The following is a 25,074-nucleotide window of genomic DNA, read 5'->3' as shown; positions in this document are numbered from 1 at the left end:
GGAGCAGCCACCATGTTGTGGTGCCCACCAAGTAGTTGTTGAAATTGGCATCAAACACTTGCAGCCCCCCAGGGGCTGGTGGGCACACAGACCACCTGGGAGAAGTGGGATTTCTGATGAGCTGGTAGCAGCCAAGGGCGTGTGCACACCTCACGCCCGCCCGATGCGGGTACGGCTCCTACGCCGGCACCCACCGGTGCTCACACGGTCCCCCACATTGCCACGCTTGCCTCCTCACATGCACGCTGCCAGGCCCACACACACTCACACCCGAGCACACCCCCACATCCACTTGCTGGCACGTTGGGGGGGGGCATGCGACTGCGATGACCTCAGGAGTGGCGAGTTGAGTTGTTTTTTCGCTGCGACACATGTTCCCACAATAAAGAGAACAGGAAGGGACTCCGGCCAGGGACAGGAAGGGGAAGCAGACTACATGCAGGAGCCGGCACTGGGCTGTGTGTGGGGGGGACATAGGGACAGACGGACAAACGTCTGTAGGGTGGGGAGGTGGGACGCCCCTTGGGGGCATCTCTGCCCTGGTGGTCCTTTCCATTGCAGCCCCTCACAGGCAGGAAACCAAGGCCAGAGACTGGTTTGTTCTCCTCACCAGGGAGGGCTGGCAGAGCTGGCATCTGACCCAGGTCCCTCTGCCACCAGGCTCCCTCCAGCCCCGTTCCTGCAGCCCACCTGGCAGTGACCAAGAAGACGCCCTCCTTGGGATCTCTGCGGCAGCCCCTTCCAGGGCATGTGGCACCCCCAGGGCGCCTGGCCTGGACCGTGGCAGTCTCCTGGGACCCCCGGAGGTAAGTCACTGTTCCATGAAATCTGCCCATACTAGGGGCTCAGAGCAGGTGTTCTGCATTGTCACATGGGACTGTGCGTGCCTGATGGCAGGGACAGGGTTCTTCCTGCTCCCAAGCCTGGCCTAGGAACTGGACACAGGAGGTGCTCATTAGCGCTCCACAGTTGGGGTGACACAGGGACCAAGTGTGGAGGGGCGGCAAGGTGCCCACAGCCATAAGCAACTTGGGGCCTGGAGGCAGGCCTGACCCAGCCCCTGCTCCTCTCTGGTATCTACAACTGGCCTCAGTTCCAGAGGCCACCAGCCCTCTTCCCTGCCATGCCCCTGTGCTGGGGATACAGTGCCAGCTATGCTGACCTGGGGGATATCTGAAACCTGTGACCCTTCCCACTGGTTAGTCTTCGAGGACCCATCCCCAGGCGAGGATCTTGAGGGGGGAAATTGGCTTCAGACCCACATCTGCCTTTTCCCCTGATGCCCGTGCTCACTGCCCCACGCCCTGCCACAGAGCAGCTGGGCTTGCAGCTGGGACTTCGTAGTCCTGGGCTGGCATCCAGATGTGGAAGGGGGAGGAGGGAACGTTCGGTGGAGTGGGGCCGAGGACTCCTGCCCTGCGACTCCACACCCTCTCAGTTTTCTGAGGCTGGTTGATCATCAGCACCAGCATCTGCCCCTCTTCCAGGAAGCCTCCCTGGGTTTCCCCAGCCCTGAATGCCTCCCTTTCACAAACACCATCCTTCTTTCCTGGGTATCACCACCGCCTTTAGCCCCAGCTGGGGATCCCCGACAGGCTTATTGGCTTAGGTTCCTCTGACCTTTGCACCTGCCCTGAGAAACCTGTCTTGTCCCATAACAAGGAATTAAATGCCGGCTCTTCCTGGAAGCCCCCAGCCCTGCAGGGTAATAACCGGCTCTTCTCAGTGAGCCTCCGCGAAACAAGCCGTGGTGAGCTTGAGGTGCCCAAGTTCTCTGAGTACCACGGAACCGCTTGGCTGCCTGGGGGCCTTCCCTCCCTGCTGTCCCCAACACATATGGAGCAGTCTGCACCCGTAGGTGCTCCAAAGCATTGGCTGCTCTCAGCCAAACAGTCCAAAGCCAGGTCAGGCCTTCCTGTGGCTTTGGAGACAGACAGCCTGGCTCCAGGTCCCGGTCACACCCCTCGTGGGCCGGGTTGCCTTGGGTGGGCCACTTAACTCCATCTGTGTCACAGACATGGTGTGGCCATCCAGAGGGCACGCAGGGACCAGGACAAGTGCGGTAATGTGGTTCCTGGTATCAGCGCTACTCGATGGCAGCATCACCTTTCGTTCTCTGTCCCTAAAGGCCCACATGTGTCCCTGGCTGGGTGGGCAGGATCGGTCTCAAGTGGAGAATGAACGGGCGTTCTTGAGATCCCAGGCACGGGGGTCCTGGGGGCCCTCCGTGCACCCGGGGTGCAGCAGCTTCTCAGCAACATTCCGGGGCTGCCTGGGAGAGGCCCCAGGCAGGGGAGGGCAGTGCCCAGAATTATCCACCAATCGCACGGGCTCCTGGCACTGAAGCACGCTCTTATCTGCCCAGCCCAGCATGGGGGGGTGGCCAGGCTGGCCGAGGCGGGACACTGCCTAGGGGCTGGACACGGAACAGCCCCAATCCCTACTGGGTGGGTGACAGCCACTGAGGAGTCTTGAGTGTCCCTGCAGGCTGGTGGCCAGCGGCTGCCCCATCTTCTGCACTATGTCGGACGGCGAGGGCCCCTCGGCCGGTGAGTGGCAGCGCTATATTTACTCGCCAGGGCTCCGGTTGCAGAGCTGAGGCCGCCGGTCGCTGAGGGCACTGGGCCCCTGCAGGCTGCAGGCAGCTGTGGGGCTGGACCCCCGTCCTCCTCTTGTGACGCCAGGGCTTCGAGCCTGGGGAAGCTTCGCTTTCAAAGTCAAGTTCTTCCGCACCCTTGCTCCCCGTGGCTAGGGCAGGAAGTCCCAGGCTGCCAGCCCAGGGAGGGGAGTTGCTGGCCCACGGGGAGGCAGGGACTTAGACCCGGGCCAGACCCTGAGGTGGGCTCAGGGTGGCACAGGCCCTTGACACCACATGCAAATCAGTGTGTGTGAACATTTAACTGGGGGACAGTCCATAGGTTCCTTGGGAGTCTGAGATGGCTGGGAATTCCTGAGTCCCCTGCCCACCGGCAAGAGGCAAGGGCCCCATGAGCCCCAGAACCCTCTAGGCTAGAAACTGCCAAGGCCACAGGTGAGTGGAGAGGTGGTCGTTTCTGGGGCCTGCCCACATGCCCTCCACTCTCTCTGGGGCCAGAGGCTGTGGGGGCGATTGGCTACCCCTGGCTGCCCCCAGTTAAAGGAGCAGCTCTGCAGTGGTGCGAGGGGCTGGGGACAGCCTAATCCAGGGGTTGCTCAGGGACTCTGGAGTTGGGCTCTTTGGATTCAACTCCAGTTCTTTCCTCTCCAGGTTGGGTGACCTTGGGCAAGTGGCTTAACTTCTCTGAGTTTCAGTGTCCCCAGGTGAAAATGGAGACAGTGGCAATTCAATGCAATGATGAGTGACAGGGTTTGCCTGCGCCCACTTGGCGTGTATGAGCACCTCCTGACCCCCGTGGAGAAGTGAGTGGCCCCCAGGGCAGGAGCCCAGAGAGACGGAGCCCTGGGCATCTCTTCCGCCAGGGCTTCCTTTGGAAGCCACAGTTTGCTTCTGGCCCACGGAAGCCTTATCCTAAAACCCTTCCTGGGCCTGCCGAGCCGTCCTGAGAGCTGCTGGGGTAGGTTGTGGGCAGCACAGGGCATGGTTTGACGGACAGTCCTGGTGCCTGGGTCTGGCTCTGTGTGTGCTGGGGAGGGGGACATGGACAACAGCAGCCTGACCTCGCCCTCTTCATCAGGCGCCAGCTGTGCGGCTGCCAGGCATCGCTCTCGGGCTGCTGAGGCCGCCAGAGCCGGGGGAGCCGGCAGACAGCCCCTCCTGGCTGGCGGTGCCCCACACCTGACGCGAACCCGGAATAGCACTCTCCCTTCACCAGGGACATGGCCCTGCTTTCAGCAGCTTGTAAAGCCAGCCGCAAGGAGATGAGTATTTCAGGAAGGCAGGGACAATATTTAGCCATCGGGGTGATGGAATGGGTGCTGAGTGCCTGTGTGTCGCCTGGGACGGGAGGACTTGTGGGCCTCCCTGTCACTCACTGCTCAGGACAGGGATGTTTGGGCTTGGAGGCAGGGCAGTGCTCCATCCTGACCCTGTCTGTTCTGGCTGGAATGGTGGCCCTGGGCAGACTCTGGGCTTGGTTTCCCTGGTGACAAAACCCTGTGTGGTGGTCTTTGTCTGTGAAGCATGGGGCCCGACACTGAGCCAGGTCTGCAGGAATCCAGGCAGGCTGGCAAGGGGAGCATGTTACTTATGGGGCCTGAGGTCCAGGCCTGTCTAGGATCCCTGCCCCACAGCGACGGGGGACACAAGATGCCCTGAGATGCTTCTACCTGGTTTTTCGTCAGCAATCCCTGGACCCGTTCCAACAACAGGAACATCTCAGTTCTCCACTCACAATCTGTGTGACCTTTGGCAAATTACACAAGAGCACAGGGTCTTCATTTTTCTCATCTGTTAAACAGGGACAATAATAGAACATCAGCTCCTTATGGTGCAGTAAGAATTAAATGACCCAAAGCTAAGCCTGGCTTCTTGTTAGCTGTTGTTATTATTATTCGACCATTAGTTAAGCTGCCACCCAGAGAAAGAAACAAAGGAACCAAATTATCTCCTGGGTCCTGGACACTGTGGACATGCCAACCCCACTGCAGAGTGCTCTGAAGCAAACGATCTCAGAGAAGCAAGGACTGGCCCAAGGTCATCTGGTGGAGCAGAGATTTGAATGCATGTCCCCAACTGGTTTGCTTGGAGCCCCAACCAGATCTCTCTCCAGGGGGCCCTACCCTGCACATGGGAGGTGGCTGGGCTGGCCTTGGAGGGCTTTGTTGTCTGCTGCGACCCCCCCATCCCCATTTCAGAGACAGTTAGCTCAACATTGCCCGCAATAATTTGGAGCCTGTAGGAAAAAAAAATGTGGTACCTTGTTAGGGCATCAGGAAAATTCCGCAGAGCAGGAGCGCAGCAGGAGGTGGCGGGCTCCACTCTGGGATTTATGGCCAGGCGCCTGGGCAGGCAGCACCAGGCTAGAGTTACCAGGGAGTCAGCACCATATTTATAGCAGGCCACACTTCAGGCCAGTGGAGGCGCGTCCTTTACAGTTGCCTGCATTCCAGGCCTGGCTCTGCCTCCGAGGTGCAGGCAAGGTACCTACTGAGCCTCAGTGTCCTCATCTGTAAAATAGGGGACTGGCAGTGACCCTCGCTGGTCTGGAGTCAGGGTCTTAAAGTGCTGAGCACCCGCCGGCCATTCTGGGTGGGGGCATGGAACAGGGAGGCAGAAGGGACTGGCTTTACACATCCTGGGTGTGTGGATTGTCTCTTCCGGCCTTTGACCTTGAGATATACCCTTTCCCCTCTCTGCAGGAAGGGAATCCGGTCTTCCTGCTGTCGCCCCACCACACCCCACCTTCTTTGGTGTTGGGAAGGTTTCCAGCTCAACTTCACTATTCTGAGCACCACAGAGCAGGCTGCAGAGTCTCAGAGAGCAAGGAATGTAGGCAGATCCAAGCCCAGGGTTTGAATTCCTGCTCTGCTGCTCCCTGGCTCTGTGGCCCGGGCAAGTCACTTAGCCTGTCTAAGACTCAGTTATGGGTGGGCATTCGGGATAGGATAAGTACATGCCAGCCAGTCCAGTGACCCTCCATCTCCTGTGTAAGCTCAGGCTTCCTCTCTTGTGTAATAGGGAGCCAGCGATGGCTCTGGAGTAAGGGGGTGCCTGGATTGTTTCAGTGCTGTGGGTGGAGGGACTGAAGACAGAATCTGGAGGATGAGAGGTCGGATGGTCCTGGGGGGAGGGGGTGAAGCCAACTCGGGATATGGGGGACAGTGGCTAAGTGGAGATCTGGACGTTGCTGTATAGAGGGCTGGTGAAGGCAGGGGCGGGGGCTGAGGGTGACCTGGAGAGACCCGACAGTGGCTCAGATTCCATCTGAGAAAGCAAGTCTGCGTGGAGGGAAAGCCAGATCAGAGGAGGTCCCCATGCCTACCATGCACACGTTGCCCTCTGACACTCAGTCACGTTCTTTGTGAGGGGTGGTGACAAAAAGCTTCCACTGTCTTCCTTCTAATTTCATGAGATCCCCTTTTTTCTACCCCTCCTTTTTTCCCCCTCTACCTTCTATATATGAGAGAAAACCTTCAACACTTGTCTCCTGGTCTGGATAATTTCAATTAGCATAATTTCAATTTCCACTTACCAGCAAATGACAGAATTTCATTCTTTACAGTTGAGCAGAAGAACCCCATGGTGTATGTACACCACATTTTCTTTACCCGTTGACCTGCTGACAGAGGCCTAGGCTGGTTCTATAACTTGACTATCGTGAGTCACGCAGCTATAGACATTGGTGTGCACGTATTGCTACAGCATGCTGATTTTAGTTCTTATAGATAAATAGTGAGGAGTGGAATAGCTGGGTGACACATCATATATTATATCATGTTCCTAACCTTTTGAGGAATCCACACTGATTTCCACAGTATTTGCCTTTATTTGCAATCCCACCGCCAATGTACTAGTGTTCTTTCTCCCCACATCCTCGCCAGCACTGATTGTTATTGTATTCCTGATGACTGCCATTGTAACTGGGGCGTTCCCCGGTTACATTGTCCCCAGTTACAGTGTTGCATTCCCTGATGGTTGAGGACATTGAACATTGTTTCATAGGTTTGTTGGTCATTGGCAGTCCTTCTTCTGAGAAATGTCTGTTAGCTCATTTGCCCATTTGATGGAATCTCTTTTTGGTGTGGGTTTTTTGAGTTCTGGCAAAGATCTTCTCCCATTCTGGAGGCGCTCTCTCCACACTCTGGATTCATTTTCTGTGCAGAAGGCTTTTTAATTGGACACCATCCCACTTGATTTTTTTTCTTGAGCTTTAGGGGTCTTGTTAAGGAAATCTGTGTCTGGGCCTTTTATATTTTCTTGGAGCAGTCGCAGTGTTTCTGGTCTAGTTCTGAGGTCTTTGATCCACTTTGAGTTGACTTTTGTGTTGGGTGAGAGATAGGGATCAAGTTTCATTCTTCTAAATGTGAATATTTAGTGTCCCCCCAACACACCATCTGTTAAAAAGGCTGTCTTTATTCCAGTGTATGTTTTTGGTCCCTTTGTCAAGGATCGCATAACTATCCATGTGGGGTTTTCTGTGTGTCTTCTATACGGTTCCATTGTCCTGCCCGTCTGTTTTTATGTCAATACTAGGCTGCTTTTGTTACTATAGCTCTTTAGTATAATTAGAAATAAGTGATCGTGATGATTGGGCATGCATCTTTAAACTGTCACTGGAGAGGCACTGGGCACCTGTGAGGTAGCCTCACGAGGAGGCCTAGAGAGGAAGCCGGGCAGAAGCAGAAGAACCCAGCCCTGGCCCCGTGGTCCTGCCCATAGGACCCCCCATGGTCTTCAGGGGGAATCCAAGGCCCAAGAGAAGGACAGACTGGCTCCAAGTCACCTGGCAAGGATGAGACAGGCAGGTTCTCAGGCTGCATTCCCTCACAGCCGCCCAGGGCACGCTGTGCTGAGGTATCCTTTTCTCCTGCCCAAAGTCAGCTTATTATTGAGGCTTGGGGCAACCAGCCTCCTCTAGGGACCCTGAGTTCTGAGGCTCCCGGGGGACACTGCACCTGTCTTCCTCTCCTGCCCCTCCTGCTGGCTAATGGCATTGAACGATGCCAGCCTGGGCTCCTGAGCAGCATGCAGGAATGTCCACTCTGACCATGGACAGGCCTCCCTCCCTTCCTGGACTCAGGGAGGCTATCCTTTTGTGATCACTGGCCTTGAATCCCATGAGCTAGCAGCACGTGGACATGCACACGTGGCCCGAGTTTAGATGCCAGGTGGGTGGGTACACCTGCTCACCCCTGTCCTCCCACAGGCCGGGGACCTCTGAGCAGCAAAGGCATCAGTTTTCCTGCTAGAGCCCCGCCCCAGCAGAAATACCCTGAAATACCCTGGGGGATTCTTCATATGTGACAATACACACAGGTCACAGACTGTTAAGGATTCAACTTAGACTTTAAACTGATCTACTCTTTTTTTTTTTTAAGTATTGGGTCAATCTGAATTCAGCATTCTTGAGGCAATAAGTTAGATGATGATGATGATGATGATGATGATGATGACGACGACGATGATTACTGTTGTATTTTTAAAAAGAAACAAAGCTTTCCACAGCCACCTGACTGGCACTTTCCTTGGCCCTGTACAGTCCAGGTAAACTCAAGCTGGGCGTTGAAACAGGTGGAACATCTGCGGTCACACATGTCCAATTTCAGGTTTTGACTTTGTGTTTATTTCAATGTTAAAATGTATGAAACCAGCCTGTTTCTTATGAACTGCCTGTAAGTCAGGATGGGCGTGGTCTGCATGGAAAAATCTAATTGCAGCGTTCAAAGCAGTGAAGGAGCTTGTTCACTTCGGGTCTGGTGATTCCCCAGGGCAGGTCCCCTCACGGTGGCTCAGTGACATCCTCCAGCAGCGACCCGTGTTTCTCGAGTCCCTGCTACCTGAGAAGACACCAAGCACAAGCAACTAAATGCTCCCACCAGGAAGGGACACCCTGCCTTGCCACTGGCATCTCACTGGAGGCAAGAGGGTGGAGACAGGCCTCCATGATAGAACAGTCGTCATATCTGCCCACTCTGGACTGTTTCCCTATTGACATTTTGTTTTGTTGGTGCTGGAGATTGAACCCAGGGGTACTTTGTCACTGAGCCACATCCCTAGTCCTTTTTATTTTTTATTATGAGGTAGGGTTTCACTAAGTTGCTTAGGGCTTCACCAAATTGCTGTGGCTGACCTCAAACTTACAATCCTCCTATTTTTTTTCTTCCTTCAAAAAAAGTGATCCATTTTAGTTGTGAACCCTTCATAATATATATATTGTGTGAGCTGTGGTCACCCAGCATCTAAAATGTTGATCATGAGACTTCCAACATGCAAATCACAAAGCACGGGGCAAGGTCTTTCAAACCATCCTTCTCTCATGTAACTTCAATTTGCACTTCAAGGCACAAAATCATCCACCCCTCCGTTGGACAGTGAGGTTGATGCCATGTCTTGGTCGTGTTGAGTGGTGCTGCAGTGGCCTTGGGTGTACGGGTATCTCTTCTGCAGGCTGATTTCACTGCCTTTGGTGATAGACCGGAAGTGGGCAAGCGGAGTCCTATGGTAGCTCTTAGTTTTTGAGGCCCCTCCACACTGTTTCCATGATGACTGTCGTCATTTACACCAACAGTGTGCGGGCTCCTGTTTCTTCCTATGTGGCCAGCGCTTGCCTGTGCTCTGCTGGATAACGGCCATTGCCGCAGGATTGAGGTGCTTTCTTGTGGTTTCAGTTTGCATTGCCCTGATGATTAGTGATGTGGGCAAATTTTTATATACCTGTTGGCCATCTGTGTGTCTTTTTGAGAACTGTCTGTTCAAATCTTTTGCCCCTTTTAATCGGATTACTTGGTATCTTGCTATTGAGCTGTTTGAGTTCCTTATGTATACTCTGCATATGAAGCTCATGACAGATGCATATGGTCCTGCCTTGATATCCTCAGGGGGCCCCTCCAGCACCCCCTGAAGATGCCAGAATCCCCGTTGCTCAAGTCCCTTATAGAAAATGGTGTGGGGTATGCATATAACCCCCACAATCTTCCCCTGGGCCTTCAATCATCTCTAGATTATTCACAACGTCTAACGCGACCCAAGCTGGGTAAATAGTTTTACACTGTGTTATTTAAGCAAAGATGACAAGAAAAATATGTCTCTACCTGTTCAGCACAGACAGAACCATTGTAGGCCTCCCCACATGGTGCAGGACAGCAACAATGTAACATCTTTCTCAAACTTTTGATCCTGGTTTGGCGACTCCACAGAGGCAGAGCCCAAGGACTGGGGCCACAGTGTCGGCAGGTGTTCCCTCCTGTCCTGTAGGTTGTGTCTCTGCCTATCGACTGTAATCCCACTCACCTCATTGGTCTTATTTATTCTTCTGGTGCCTGTGAGGGGTTTTTGTGTTTGTTTTGCAGTACGGGGGACTGAACCCTGGGTCTTGCTCATGCTAGGCAAGCGCTCGACCACAGAGCCATCCATGCCCCAGCCCCTCGCCTGGGCTTCTGAGGTCTTATGAAAGGAATCCTTGCCAGGTCGAGTGTTCGTCAATGGATGAATGGGTTTAAAAAAAAATTCAGTCTATTATGCTATGGAAGACTGTTCAGCCACAAAAAGATGAAATCCTGCATCTGTGACAGCACGGATGACCCAGCACAGGGTGAACCTGTGTTGGTGATGTAAGCCAGACAGAAAGACAAACCCTGCCTGATGCCAGTCACACGCGAAGTCTGAAAAAGGTTGATCCCCTGAAATAGAAGGGTGTCACCAGGGACCCGGGGCAATGGCTGGGGGGATAAATTTCAGGACCTCTAGTATTCAGCCAGGTGACTAGTGAATGGGGACATACTGCATTCTTGAGGAGTGTACTGTGGGAGTTCTTCTGTTCTCTCAGCACAAAACCATGATAAGTAAATGAGCTGTCCCACTTGTTAATCAGCTAGACTTAACCATTCCACAAGGTGCACACACTTCGGAACATGACGTTGTACATAATAAGATCACACAATGTCACCTTTCAGTTAAAAAACTCTTTTATTCCCCAATTTTAAAGACTTTGGGACAGAAACAGAAAGGGGACAGATCTGGGACACAGTCATTTGTAGGCCAAGGAGAGAGGCTGCAGAAGAAACCACGTCTGCCCACCCTGATCTCAGACCTGCGTCCTCCACAGTCGTGAAGAACAGATTCGTGTTGTCTAGGGGAAGCGCAAAAATAGATTTCTGAAGGATTCGGTCCTAATATCAGCAAGGAAAAAGCTTCACAAGAGAAACCTATTGGCTGTTAATGGCCAAAAAAATCTCATTTGACAATTTATTTGCTAAGGCACAAAAGAGGGAATTGGGGTGGGTAGGCCGTGGGGCCGGATTGTCGGGTGCAGATCCAAAACATGGGACCTGAGTTCAGCAGGAAGTGACCACAGAAGTATATGGGAGACTCTGTGTAAACTGCAAGGAGACTCCATTTCTCTGAAGTGGACACTGTTCCCCTGATTTTGTGCCATCAGCGATAGAAGCTTAATCACAGGCTGCCCCACTGACTCACAGCATGTGTGTGCAGAGCTGGACAAATCACATAAAAATGCACAGCCTCGGGGGCCACGTGTGTACCGGGATGAGACCACAGAGCCTGGGAATGTCCCCAAGCCCTTCCCCAAGAGCCAGTGAGGTCTGCTGGAATGGCGAATGGGATCGCTGAGCTCCACGGGAGGGAGAGGGTGCGCCACAGCCCAGCCCCTGACCCCCTGCTTTCTATTAAATCTAAACACACCTTCTAGGAAGCTCACCCCCAGGATTTTGTTTTTGCTTTTTTGTTTGTTTGTTTAATGTGGAGCCGGGGATGGAACCCAGTGCCTCATGCATGCTAGGCAAGCCCTCTACCGCTGGGCCACGACCCCGGCCCTTGTTTTTTGCTTTTTCGGGGTGGAAAACAGGCCAAGCCCTGATTCAGTTGCAGAAGACACCCCCCCTGCCGCTGCCGGCTGAAGGGACCTGCTCACAGTCTGAGCTGACATTCTGTCGCAGGGTGGCTTATTGACCATGTGCTGTGCGCAGGGTGTCCTGCTGGGCCCTGCGGTGTGAGGCCAGAGCAGGGGCTTCAACCCCGAGTCTCCTCTCGTGGGATTCGCCTTCACCAACCGCTGAGAACCCGTACGGTAGGCCCTTCACAAGAGGTTCCTGTCAGATCAGGCTTGTTCTAAGTTGCCACTAAGTCGCCACCAAGTCGCTGCCACCGACCTAACAGTTCCCTTCTCACACACACGCCGCCCGGTAGAACCTTGCTCGGTAGACGTGATGGCTCCATTTTACAGGTGAGCAAACTCGGTCTACACGAACTCAGTGACTCGCCCCACGTCACCCCGTGCAGGCGCAGGCCGGGCCATCTCTCAGCGCACTCCTTCCAAAACGGGGGCTGGGTCACAGCAGGCTCAAGAAGGAGCCAAGGGAAGCCAACCAGCCTCCCCCGCCTTTCTTGGAGAGCAGGTCCTGTGTGGGGGAGCCGGAGGCATGGCGCTGGGCCAGTGGTCACTACAGCACTGGCCTCCAAGTCCCTTGTCTCTGGGGAAGTTTCCACAGTCCTGGGCAGGTGCGTGACACAGAGGAACTCACCTCTTCCTTGGAGCCCAGCCCAGAGCCCGCGGCTCCTTGGCAGCGCCAGCCTCCTGTCTGGAGTAGCTGCTGGCTCCTAAGTGACTACAGTCAAGCTGGGTCCCCTGGCTCTGCCCCATGACCAGCGTGGGCTCAGCCACACCCGTAGCCACTCTCCCCCAACCCAGCACCGTCCCAGTCCTGCGGCAGGAGGGCACTTCTGGCTACCTGGTGTCCCAGAAGTGTGGACACCTTGTGCTGGCCCCTCCCGCGGGCAGGCCCCTCCCCCAGGGCTCCCAGGTCCTCCAGGTGAGAGGTCCGTTCACTGGGCCTGTGCTGCTGCCCTGCCCTGGGCCGCGCCCCCATCTGTTTTCTTACCTGTGCTTGTCACAGCCTTGGGAGTCACGGTGCCACCTCTCAGGCCCTAACGCCTGAGGTGAGCACAATTAGAGAGACAGAAAAACAGCCCCCACATCCAGGAAAACCAAGCCTCCGACTCCCAGCTCCCCTGGAAACTGGGAGGGGGAGGGCCCCAAGCTCTGTCCCCCTTGGCCCCAGGGTGGAGCCCAGGGGCAGGGAAGGCCTCTGTGCCTAGCCCAGGCGCATTTGGGGGATAGGCTGCCTGGCCTGAGGGAAGCTGGGGGTCTGCAGGGAGGAGGGAGGGCCACGCCCTGCACTGGGGGTGGGCTTGGCCCGGGTGGGAGAAGACTGTGGGCCAGGCCAGGGCTCTTGGCGAGGGCCTGCAGGGCACCCCAGTCTAGGTCCTCCAGACACACCCACCAACCCAGGCCTATTCTGGGTCAGGGTTATAAAGGGAAGCCGGGTGCCCCCTCTAATTCAGGGTCTCAGCAAGGGGACCAGCCAGGGTCGGGGAGGCCCAAGTGAAGCCCTCGGACCCACCAACTCCGCCCTCACAGCCAGAAGGCACCAAGCCCCTGTTCTGTGCAGGCCGACAGTGAGACGGTGGCCATTCAGGCTCAGGGTGGCCCCGGGGAGCCTGTGAGGTCTCCCTGCAGGACAGTGATGCTCAGAGGGGGCGCCCCATCTTACCTGGGTCGCATGGCTGAGTCAGGAGTGTTAGACCTAAAAAATAAGTAAATAAAGAAACCCAAAGAAAAAAACAAAACACACAAAAAAACACCCCCTTCTGATATTTCCTCCGTCTTGAAACCCGTTGAGCTTAAGCCAGGAGAGGTTTCCCAAACAGGGCCACCGGGAGACCCTGCATGTCCACTGCTCCAGAGGAGGCCCTCGCGTTGCCAGCTGAGTCTGCGGGGCCACCCCCACACTGGGCTTCCTGCCCCTGTGGGGTCTTCCTGGTGACCTTAACCTCAGGACAGCAACGGGGACCCTGTGAGTGGGACTGGCCCCTCTGAGGGGCCCGAGGAGGCCAAGGGGAGGGCCAGGATGCTCCTGGCTGCTGGCTGGAGGGGAGAGTCCTGGGTTCCAGTTCTGACTCCTTTATTATCATTATTATTATTATTATTATTATTATTAAAATCATTATTTTTTGGTAATAATCGATTTTAGAACCTTTTTATCACCCCAAGGAAATCCCGTTCCTGCCAGTGTCACGCACACCCGCTGGCCCCTGGCAGCCACCAGCCGTTCCCGTTCTACAGACTCACATCTCTCGAGTGGACTCAGCTGGCTCAGGGCTTCTGTGCCTTTGGCTTCTTTGACTCAGGACGGGGTTTTCAAGTCCCCCCACGCTGCAGCCCCTGTCCCGGCTTCTTTCTGAATGGGGTCTCACCACAGGGACGGCCGCAGCCTCTGGATGCAGTCACCAGCGGACGTCGTCTGGCCATTCTCCTTCCCGGGCCCTCATGACGCCCTGTGGGCACCCGGGTGCAGTTTCTGGGCGACCTTGATCCTCCCCTTGGGTACCCCCCTGGCAGTGGCGCTGTGGGGCAGGTAGAGGGGAGCTAGGCCGCGCTCTGAGGACCTGCCAGGCTGCTCTCCACCGCGGCTCCGCTCCTGCCCTGCGCCTGCGGGTTCTGTTTTCACCGCCTGCTCACAGACACCTGCCGCTGTGCTTTGGTCACAGCCAGTGGCCTCTCCAGCGGGTGTGAAGTGGCATCTCCCTGCGGTTTCCAGTCACATTTCCCCAGTGACTAAGGCTGCGGAGCAGCCTCCCATGTGCTCATTGGCCACCACCCCGCGGCTCTGGGACCTGCAGACCAGGGGCAAAGCTCTGCCTTGTCTGCTGTGGGGAGGGAGGGAGCCGGGTTCAGGTCTGGCGCCAAGCAGCTGCCCACGGGCTCCACCTGCCTCAAGTCGCGACCAGAGCGAGGGCCCCTCCTCTGAAGGCTGGTGCGAGATGGCCGTGGGAGGAGCAGTGGAGTCTTCTGTGGGTCCCAAACCCCATCAGAAAGGTACAGATGGCATCAGAGAAGGTGCTCAGGGCACTGGCCCTGCCCTGGGTGGTCCTTCCCCCAGCTTTGAGGCCCTGTAGCTGAGCAGGTGAGGGACACACCCCCGGGCCACTCACGGCCGTGCAGACAGCGTTGCCCCTCACTGGGCACCTGGCGATGGCCTCTGTGGGTTCTTATGGGTCGTTGGCCTCCGCCCTTGGGCTGCCTCTCCCGGGGGCCACATCTGGCTTCGTGGACTTGCTGCGGCCAGCTTGCTAAGCTGTGCCCGTCAGTGGAGAGCTCTGGAGCCAGGAGCACCCCTGTCTGGGAGCCTGCAGCCCAGCAGAGGTGCCAAGGGTCAGGCTGATGGTGTGGCCGTAATGTGAGCCGGCAGGAGAGGGAGACCACAGTCAGCTGGGCACAGTGGAACCCAGTCTGCCGCCGAGAGTGAGCTCGTTAGGCCGCCAGAGGGACCGGTTCTGTTCTGTTCCTGAACCCCGTGGGACAAGTGAGAAGAGGGTCCTGGGTGTTCAGTGGAGGCTACAGTGTGGAAAGCCCACCATATATCTGATGGAGGTATGGATGCTGCAGCAGGCTGGAGTGCCAGGCCCTTGTCTGGTCCACTACTATGTCCCTGACCACTTGGGTGATAGGTGGAAAAATAGAGGAGGGAAGGGGCTAAGGAATCAGAGACTGACATGACTTTGACATTGGAGTTTTGCCCACTGGTGCTGGGTGATTTTTACAAGACATATAACCTCTCTGGGCCTTTGTCTCCTTGTGCATAAGATAGGACTTACAAATGACTGAAAGAGTGGGTGTTCAAGGATGGAATGGGGGCACTAGGGTGTTTTCAGAGAGCTCATTTTTTTTATCTCGGTCCATAAAGCAGAGCTTCTTTCCTGGGCATGTGGCCTATTGGGACAGGCTCTCGGGAGAAATGGTAGAGGGAGGAGGGACATGAATAGGGTTCCAGTTTTGTGCTGTGTCTGTGAGAACCTTCCCTGGTCTGAGGGTCAGCCCCCGAGGGTGGGAACCCGGAGTCTGGAGTCTTTGTCTGCACTTATCAGCAGATGTTTGTTGAATGACTGACTGATTAACTGTGAGCTGCTGCTGCTGCCTGGCTTCTGTCTGGGGTCACCTGGGACCCTCTGTTTCCACGGGGAGCTCTGGGGTTTGGATGCTGCAGACCTCGCCGAGCCAGGACAGGAGGTCAGGCTTTGTGGAGGCCCAGGGAGCCGGCGCTGCCATCCCCAGAGCTGGCCTGTCTCCTCCCCTCTTGCTTGACGCAGATTGACACTGGCACTGTATTTGTTTCTGGGGCTGGTGACAGACAGACAGACAGACAGCCACAACCATGGTCACGTAAGACAAAGCAATGAATGTTCTTGTAGTTCTGGAGCCTGAAGTCCACATTACAGCCCTGGGTCAGAAGCGAGGTGGGGGGGCTGTGTCCCCTCCAGAAGGAAACCCGCCGCGCCTCCTCCGGCCACTCTGCCGCCGTGGCCACCTGCCCCTCTCTAATCTCTGTCTGCCCCTGTCTTATGAGGTCACTGGTGGCGGCGTCAGGGCCTCCCTGGATGATCCAGGATGACCTTCCCGCTCAGGAGCCTTAACTGGGTGACACCTGCAGCCCCTCCCCCGACAGGCATCGTGACAAGGGCCAGGGATCAGGACCTGCTGTCCCGGGGGCCCAATCCAGCCCAGTGCAGGCACCGGCTGGGGATCCCACGAGGCTGGCAGCCTCGGGGCTGGAGTGGGGAGCCAGGGAAATGATGCTCTGGGATCCCTCCGGGGTGGCTTTGTCCCCAGCGAGAGCCCACCCTCCTGACCCAGGACACCTGCGCCACCTGCCACCTGCGCCTGCGCCTCTCCCCCCTCCAGGAGCCACCACACCCTGTGCGCCCCCTGTGGCTGGAAGGACACCATCTTACTGAGTCCCTCTTCCTGTCCCATGTCCCCTGTCCTTCTCACTGTGCCTTGCCCCCACGGTCTTTCCTGGGTGCCCAGGGGACACTCTGGATTCAGAAACGCATTCAATCCTCCTGGGAAACCTGCGTCCCAAGGTGATGTCCATCCCTTGATGCTCAGCGTCCAGCCCCAGCACCCCTGGGGTCAAGGCTGTGACCTCTGCTTCTGAGAGGTCCCAGGAAGGCTGGGGTGGCCGAGGAAGCAGTCCCCAGACGCCAGCACGTGGCTCAGCATGCCAGGAGCCCCCAGGGTGGGCGGGGAGGCTTCCTGGAGGGGCAGCCCGGGGGCAGCAGGCGGGTGCAGGGTGCGGCGTGCAGCCCAGTGGGGGCAGAGCCGCGGGGCTCACTGGGAACCCTGCAGCGGCCAGCAGACATGTGCTCCCGTCCTCAGGGAGCTGGTCTCGGGGCCAGGACGGTGTCTGAACACAACAAATGACCATGCTGCGTGGTGGTGACCAGGTGAGAAGGATGGAGGCACAGGAATCAGGAGGGAGAATCGGAGCAGTGCCACCGAGAGAGGCCGGGATGTCTCCCTGAGCATGTCACTTTGAGAAGGACCAGGGGTGTGAGGACCAAGGATCTCTGAGGGAAGGGTGTTCCTGGCGGAACAAACAGCAGGTGTAAAGGCCCTGGGGTGGGAACACCAGGTCTTTAAAAAAAAAACACAGGCAAGACCGGTTTGCGCAGTGAATGGGGGAGTGCTGGGAGATGAGCTCAGAGAGAGGGGACACAAGACTGTCGAGGACCTCTGACAGGGGGCTCCTGGAACCTGTTCCTGCAGATTCACAGGGATGACTGTGGATTCCAAATATTGGTCTTTATTGGCAGCTTCAGGCTCGCCTTCCGGTCCCTACCCAGCGCCTCCCCACAGGTCATGCCCTGGAGGCAGGAAGAGTCAGGGTCCCATAGGGGCCCGGCAGGGGGCAGGGACAGAGGGAGGAAGCGAGGCCCAGCTGCCCGCCCTGGGAGGGAGGGGAGGCTCCCGCGGAGGAGGTGCAGCCTCAGCCTTTGGGCCTCCAGAGCCTGGGCCTCATTGGCTGGTGACGCACAGCTTGCCAAGGACAATCATCGGTCCCCTGGGCCTCCAGGCCCCTTTAAGGAGGTGATTTATGGTCCTGAGAAAATGGGGTCAGTGGGAGAGGAGGCCCAGGGCCGACTCCGGGAGAGCAGCAGCTGCTGAGACTGAGCGCTGGAAACCCGGAGACCGAGTAAGGGGGTGGATCCTGAGGTGCATGGACGGGGCAGGACGCCCCAGGACGCCGGCCGGACCGCCGCAACGAGAGAAGACAGGCTCGACCAAGGCCGCCCTGGCTCTGACGCCCTGCTCTGTCGTTTAGAGCCCGTGACTTCCCTTGGCCACGCCTCAGGCTGCTGTGAGAGGGAGGCAGGGAAGCGGGCAGAGTGGGACCGCAGGGACACCTGGTGTCCATACCTGGGCCTTGAGAAGCGCCTTGATCCCGCCACACCTGCTCTCCTCCTCAGCCTGGTGGCCCTTCTGAGGTGGGACCCTCCAGGGAGGATTCCCACGGGGGTGAAGTCTGAGCCCTCAGCCTGGCACGCGGCAGCCCCACTCACCCGGGGGCCCCTCAGCACCTGTCCCCTCTGGCCCCAGGGGCAGCCAAGGCAGATGGAGCGCCTCCTTGCTCTCTCCAGTCCATGCTAGTCCGTCCCTCTTCCTGGAATACCTGGTTGTCCCCAGAACAGTCCTTCTGTGCCCCCCTTCCCTGTGTGTGGTGACTGTCCCTGCACAGCCCCACCCTTCCATGTGGGTCCCATCCATGTGTCCCTCTAGAAGTGAGCATCTGAGGGCAGGGTCTGGGTCTGGGTCGCCCCTGTCTCCAGCGCATAGCAGGTGCTCAATGGCAGTCTCGCCTTCTCTGTTGCTGCTGTTCCCCGGGCGACCTTCAGGAACCACTTAGTTCGGATGGCTGCCGGCAAGACCTTGGCAAACACCCTCCTGCGTCCTCTCCCTCGCCGCCATCAGCTCGGGCTACCATGGGCCCGCTGCATGGACCAGGCCCCTGGCTCCAGGCATGTGGACCGTCACAGGGCCAGACCAGCAAGGACGCGGGTCACTGCCGGGCTGCCACGTGGCAAGGCCAGAGGGCTCTGCCACAGCATCGCCAGGTCTCCTGGGGAGTCCCTTCCCTTCTCTGAGCCTCAGTTTCCTGATCTGTAAAACGGGAGGGGGAGCCGCACTGCCGGTCACTCAAGTACCCGGGCACCGGGCGGAAGACGAGAGCTGGCTGTCTTTGACGGTGACCGTGCATCCCTGGCGTGCCAGCCTCAGGACAGGCTTATTGGTGTCCTCACTAAGCTGCTTCCTGTGACATAATCCTACAGCAGCAGGGGGCGAGGAGGGGACCCCATCTCCCAGCCTGGACCGCCTCCCGGCCTGCTCCCCCGTGGTGGCACGCATGGCTGGCAGCTGTGGGGTCCTTGGGGGCTCTGGGAGTCCCCGGGTGGGCCTCCCTGGCTCCCCACACTGCAGGAGGAGGGGCAGGGGCTGCAGCCTGACCCCCAGGGGTCCCTTTGGGGGCCTCGCATTTTCTTCCCCGCCGTCGCGTCTGTTAGTCTAGGATGTCAAGTCAGAGGCAGGCGCGGGCGGGCAGGGTGGGCGGCGTGACCTCACTCCTTCCGAGTCCTGTTTGGAGGACAAATGAGTCAGCCTGGCATCCTGGTCGGGGCAGAGCCTGCTGGCAGCGCCGCCCGCCAGCTGCAGCCCTGAGCGGCTTGCTCAGCTCCGCTGAGCCTCGGTTTCCTCGCCTGTCACTCGGGACACATGACACCGACGTCTCCAGGCCATGCGTGTGAAGGCCCGCGACCCAGGACGGCAGGCACCTGCCTGGCAGGGTGGCCATGCAGCGCTACGGGGACAGGTGGCGGGAGCAGGGCTGTAACCCCAGGCGGCCCTGATCCCACTAATGGTTTATCTCCTTTCACAAGGAGGAGGCCTGCTCCCCCGCGGGAACAACAGGCCTTTGTGTTCATTCTTTGGGAAAAGGAGGGGCACTGAAGGCAAGCCGGGCGGGCGCTGCGGCCTTATCTTTCCTGGCAAGGCCAGGCCTCTGGGCCAGGGCCCTGCTGGCACCCGAAGGGAGGCCTGAAGAATGGAGAGGCTGGCACTGGGTTCCCAGCACCCGCCTGGGGCCGGGGCAGTGGGGATAAGCAATGTGACGTGAGGTGGACAGCCCAGGGGTCTCGAGGCCCACAGCAGCTCGGGGCTGGGGGTGCTTGGAGAAGGGCTGGGCACCATGTCTCTGCTCCAGTGTCACGGCGAAGGCCCCAGGTTTACATCTCAGGTCCCACAAACTGTGTGTCCTTGGGCAAGTCACTTAACCCCTCTGAGGCCCCATCTTCTCCATGACATGCTCATCTGCCTTCTGTGGAGGTCATGGAGGATCCAGGAGAGAGCCTGCCAGGTGCCTGGCAGTGGTCAGCAGGTGCGTGGCGGTGACCGTGTGGAGACTCTGCGGCACCAGGCGGGTGCAGCTTCCCCTTCTGGGAGGCAGGGGGCCTCCCCTGAAGCCCCCGAGGCTTGTAGGACTCCTAATTCACATGCCGGTGGGTGGCTCTGTCCCTGGCCTCCCAAGGGGCGCGGTCAGGGAAACAACTGTGCATCTGGACAGGCTCCGAGGGCCAGGCAGAACACGGGGGCGTGGCCGGAAGGAGGCAGGGGCTTTCACCCGTGAGGAACTCAGGGCGTGCCAGTCGCCTGCCCAGCGTACCTGATGGCCCAGGGCTGAGCCTGGGGTCCACACGTGTCTGCTGCCCCCGGCCCCCCACCCAGCCAGGGTGGGCTCCACGGGGATGTCTTGTGGCTCTCCGTGAAATGGGCCCAGAGCAGGTGGAGCTGGGTGAGCCTCCAGGGTGCCAAGGACTCCGTCAGCCTGTGCTGGGCTGCAGGGGCCCAGGGAAGACCCTTGCTGTGCTGCCAGGAGCCGCACCAGAACTGGGGACACTGACCAGGGCCACGCACTCCTGACTGGGGGGTCTAGGCAGGGAGGAGGGCAGCCATGACCTACACTGACGGAGAAGTCACGGATAGCAGACTGGCCCTGCCCTGCTGATGGGGGACGGGGGACGCGGGACATGGAGGGCTGACCGTCCAGGCCTCTCCGTCCAGCTGCACTGTGAGTCACTGGCTGGCTCAAGGCCCAGGCAAGGCTCCCAGATGCACACTGGCTCGTCACTGCCCCCGTGTTCCTGGTGGGTCTGTTCCTTTGGGAACCTGGACAGCAGATCGTGGAGTGGTGGTCAGATGGTGCTGGGCTGGATGAAGTCACAAGTCCTCCCTCAAAGAATTCCTGGTTCATCGGCTTCGGTTCCCTCTACCTCAACACTCTGGCCGGCCGTCCTCTCCCCGTGTGGGCGTTGGAGTCACCCAGTCCAGGCGAGCTTGTGAAAGTGACCTATTGTGAGTGAGGCGTCTGGGAGGCTGAAGCAGGAGAATCCTCGAGCCCACAGGTTCAAGTCCAACCTGGGCAGCAGAGTGAGACCCCCTCCCCCAAAAGACACATCCTGGAGCCCCACCCAGACTTGAAGAGTCCAAATCTTGGGGCTCCCTGTGCCGGTCGCTTGCTGCTGAGGTTTGAGGCCCGCCGTCTCAGGTACTCTTGGACACAGTCACAAAGATTCTCCATTCCCCTCTCACACCCACTTCTCATGTCCTCGCCCACCCGCAGCCCCAGGGGGACTTGCTCACTCACCAGACACATGGACGAACACACATCCACAGACTCAGCCCAGGTCCGAGGGACACATGTGTTCTTGTGCCCACAGGGACAGGCAGACAGACTCACGTACACCCAGGACCTGCTCCGTGGTTCTCGGGGTCCACACACCTGGGACCCACCACACAGGTGCCCACAAACAGGTACTCACGCGCGCACACACTAAGCCTTCTCTCACACGCACGCTCAGCAAGGTGCTAAATGATTTCTTCCTGGGTCGGGGAATCCGTTGGTTACAGCGTAAAAGCAAAATCCAAGCTGAGTCAGATGGGTCGCTTGAAGCAAAAAGGGCCAGATGGAGTTGTACGTGACTCATTGTCTTGGGTTTCATGAGTAACATTTTAATTGGGTTGTGACTAGTTTGGGAAGACTCTATAAAGCTCCCCCACCCCAAATCCAAATTAAATGGGGACTTACTGAATGTTTCCAAGGCCACAAAGCTCCCCGATTAAAATGTGGACCTAAGGGGTTTGTGGATAGACTTCTGGACTAGGCACAGCGCAAAGCCTAGAGCAGCTCTTTGGGCCTAGGAGGGAGAAGGAGGGAAACCTGGGTTTATTGAGCTCATACTATGTGCCAGCCCTCTCTGTCCACAGATGTGCATGGAATCCATGCAACGTTCACAGGCGCCAGACCTGGTGCGTGCCATGCAGCAGAGCCTAGTAACTGGCAGCTTAATGCTGGATTTCACCGGATCTTAGGATTCCCCTGTCAGTAAGAAGCGCATTATCTTCTGGACACTAAGAAAAAAAAATCCACTAAAATCCTGACATCAGCTAGGACACGAGGACAGGAGGGCACACAGCGGGCTCGCGGGCCTGTGGAAATGGTGTGCTAAAGTCATGGAGGCCAAGACTCCAGAGGGGTTCCCTTCCCGGTCCACAGCGGGGAAGGATAGCCCCAGCCGAGGGAGAGGCCACGGGAGAGGCCACGCCCCAGCCGAGGCCGAGGGGGGCTCGTTCCACCAACACGGGAACAAGGAGTCCCAGGGCTGTACAGGGCGAGGCTTTGGGGGAGAAGACCTGACTCAGTTTCCCCCGAAACACTGCTCATGGCCCCGATGTGTGCTGCCTGGGGGTGAAGGGCCCCCCACAATGGAGGCCTCCTTCTCTGCATCTGCCCACATTTGAGCAAAGGCAGGCACGGCCAGGAATGTTTTTCTTCAAAGCAGGTTTTGGAGATCAGTAGTAATTTGGAGGACTGGAGGCTGCCCCGGGCCAGGTCACACCCGCACGCAGTGATTCATTATCCCAGGATCCTTCACAGACGGCAACTGGCCTTGGAAGGCAATGAGCTCATGAATATGCACGGGCTGGTCCTCATAAATTATGCATCCCATAGTCGGAGGCCGGGGAGGAGGGCCGAGTGGTTTTCTGCCCGAGGCGACAGAAGGCTGCTCACAAGGACTTCTTGTGAAGCTCCCACCCGGGATCCACCCCACCCCCATCACAATGAACTTGCAGCCCGCCCCCCCCCCCCCAGCTCTGTTAAAACGGCGACTCTGGTTTGCAAAGCCACCAGCGTTGCCTGGGCTGTGGCTTCGCTGATGCTGATGCTGCAGGTCTAGGGGGGCTTGAGGCCCCGAGCGGCCGGCCCTCCATCAGGGCCAGGGCTGTCCAAAGCGTCAGACCTCACAGCTGAAAAGCGGTCGCCCAGACGTGGGCATCGTGCTGTCCACACCAGAGCAGGCTCAGGTGGTGCCACAGAACGGCACAGGGCTGGGAGTCGGGGAGGGGCAGGCTCCCTCTCCCTCCTGCAGGAGTCTGGGGCAAGCAGAGGGGCGACTCTGGGTCCTCCCCTTTCCTCCCCTCGTCACAGCCGGGCTCTGCCCCCCAGTGGTGCCGGAGCTGGGCACACAGAGGGCACGCTGCCAGGGGGCCAGGGTTCGTGGGGGCTGTCCCTCCCTGCAGGGCCTTCCCCCTCCTGCCAGAGCAAGCAGGGAGAGAGGAAAACCAAGACTCACAGACAAATGCTGAGGCCCTAGCAGACCCTTAAAGCCACCCGGGGCGTGCAGAGAACTTTTCCACACCAGACACTGACCAGAGAGCTTACAAACGTCAACTCACTTAATCCTCTCTACACCCTCAGAGACGCTATCCTGGTCCCCAGCTTACAGATGAGGAAACGGAGACTCAGAGAAGTTAAGTGACTTGAGCACAGTCACACAGCCCCAGAGTGGAGGAGTCAGGATTTGAACTCAGGCTGCCTGGGTCCAGAGTCTGTAAACACCACAGCCATCTCGCTCCTGTCAGCTCCGTGTTCCGCCCCTGTGGTCGCTACAGGATGTTCCTGGGATGGGTGCTGCTTGTTAATTAATACCTGTGGAATGGATGGCGGGTGCTGACAGGTCCCAGGCAGGCTGGCAAGCAGTGTGGCGGGCAGGCCACACAGACCCCTGGTGGCTCTGGGGGTCCTGAGACCTGATGCTCCTCCTGGGATGAGCACCATGGCCCAAGCTTGTCTGAGGAGCCGGATGGGCCCAAGGAGGCCTGCTGACCGTGCTCCTGTGTGGCCTGTCACAGAATGAGTGTCAGCAATGACTCAGCCGGGCCAGAACTGAGGGCAAAATAGCCACGACCCCGAGGGCAGCAAAGCCCAGCACCCTGACCCGCCTGGGCCGCAACGTGGCAGGAACCAGCTAGAGAAATACTCGGAGGAAGAGCCAGGGACTCTGACCCAGCAGAGGTGGGTCACAGAGGGAGGGGGCTCTACGGAAATGAACCCCAACAGGGAGCCCCACACCAGACTGTGACCTTGGCTTTCTGCATCTTTGTCACAGGGACAATAATAGCACCTGCTCCATTGGGTTGTTTTCAAATCTATGTTTTTCATAAACCTTAAAAATTTGTAGTGTGGGATCCGGGTGCCGTGGTGCACGCCTGTCATCCAAGCCAATCAGGAGGCTGAGGCAGGAGGACCAAGTTCAAGGCCAGCCTCAGCAACTTAGACCCTGTCTCAAAAAATAAAACGGCTGGGGACGTAGCCCAGTGATAGAGCACCCCTGGTTTCAATCCACAGTACCCCTCCAAAAAATGGTGGTGTCACACGTGTACAGAAAAGTACACAGATCAAAAGCACACAGCTCCACGCACAACTGTGTCACCAGCTCCTTGAGTAAGAAGAAGAACATCACAGCCCCAGAAGCCCCCTCTACCTCCACCAGTCACTGAGCCCAAAGGCAGACACTATTTGGATTCGCTCACACTGGATTAGCTTTGCTTGTTTGTAGACTTCATGAAAACTCAACACCAAGTGAAGAGCTCCCAAAGACACGGAGCAACTGGAACCTACCCACACTGCTGGTAGAAAGTTAGGACCATTTTGGGAAACCGACATCACCTGTGTCAGTCCATTTTATTTTTTGTTACTGCAACAAAATACCTGAGGCTGAGTGACTTAATAAAGAAAAGAGGTGTATTTAGCTCCTAGTTCTGGAGGTCCAAGAGTGTGGTGCCAGCTTCTGCTTATCTTTGGTGACATGGCCTCACAATGGCAGGAACAACCCTGTGTGTATGAGAAAGAAAGAGACGGGGAGAGTACATGGCTGGAGAGGAAACCAAAGAGGCTAGGCTTGTTTTTTCCCCAACCGTCTCTTGAGAACTAACTCGGGGTCCCATGAGAACTCCCTTAGTCCATTCTCCCTTAGCCCCAGTGACCCCTACCAGGCTCCACATCTCAAAGGCCCATGGCCCCTCTAGTGCCACCCTGAGGACCAACACAGAAGCCACTGGGAGACTCTCTAGCCACATCTAAACCACAGCATGTGCTCCACTCAGAAGGACTCCTGGGCACGTGGCCTGGGGTGTGTCTGTGGATGTCCACAGGAGCGTGCGCGGTGGGCGTGACACAGGTACACCCTGAAGGCCAGCAGCGTTCACAGCCGCGAGCTGGGGTAGCCTC

At 57.6% G+C, this 25,074-nt stretch overlaps 1 protein-coding gene across 2 annotated transcripts in view; it reads left to right on the top strand.

The window, feature by feature from the left end:
- Window positions 1–497: 497 nt before the first annotated feature.
- Eml1 (EMAP like 1) overlaps window positions 498–25,074 on the top strand; it is a 162,705-nt gene continuing 138,128 nt past the window's right edge. Inside the window, exon 1 of one of the 2 annotated variants that reach the window (XM_071607549.1) lies at window positions 498–806. In XM_071607549.1, the coding sequence (XP_071463650.1) occupies window positions 749–806 (58 nt within the window). In that variant the 5' untranslated portion in view covers window positions 498–748. Of the gene's footprint in view, window positions 807–2,500; window positions 2,550–25,074 lie in introns of those variants that run through there. The other variant, XM_071607551.1, reaches the window with a different exon arrangement.

The sequence above is a fragment of the Marmota flaviventris genome, chromosome 2, assembly GCF_047511675.1.
Source record: "Marmota flaviventris isolate mMarFla1 chromosome 2, mMarFla1.hap1, whole genome shotgun sequence".
Lineage (NCBI taxonomy): Eukaryota > Metazoa > Chordata > Mammalia > Rodentia > Sciuridae > Marmota > Marmota flaviventris.
Note: the sequence above shows the minus strand (reverse complement) of the source record. Positions and strands in the feature narration are given on the sequence as shown.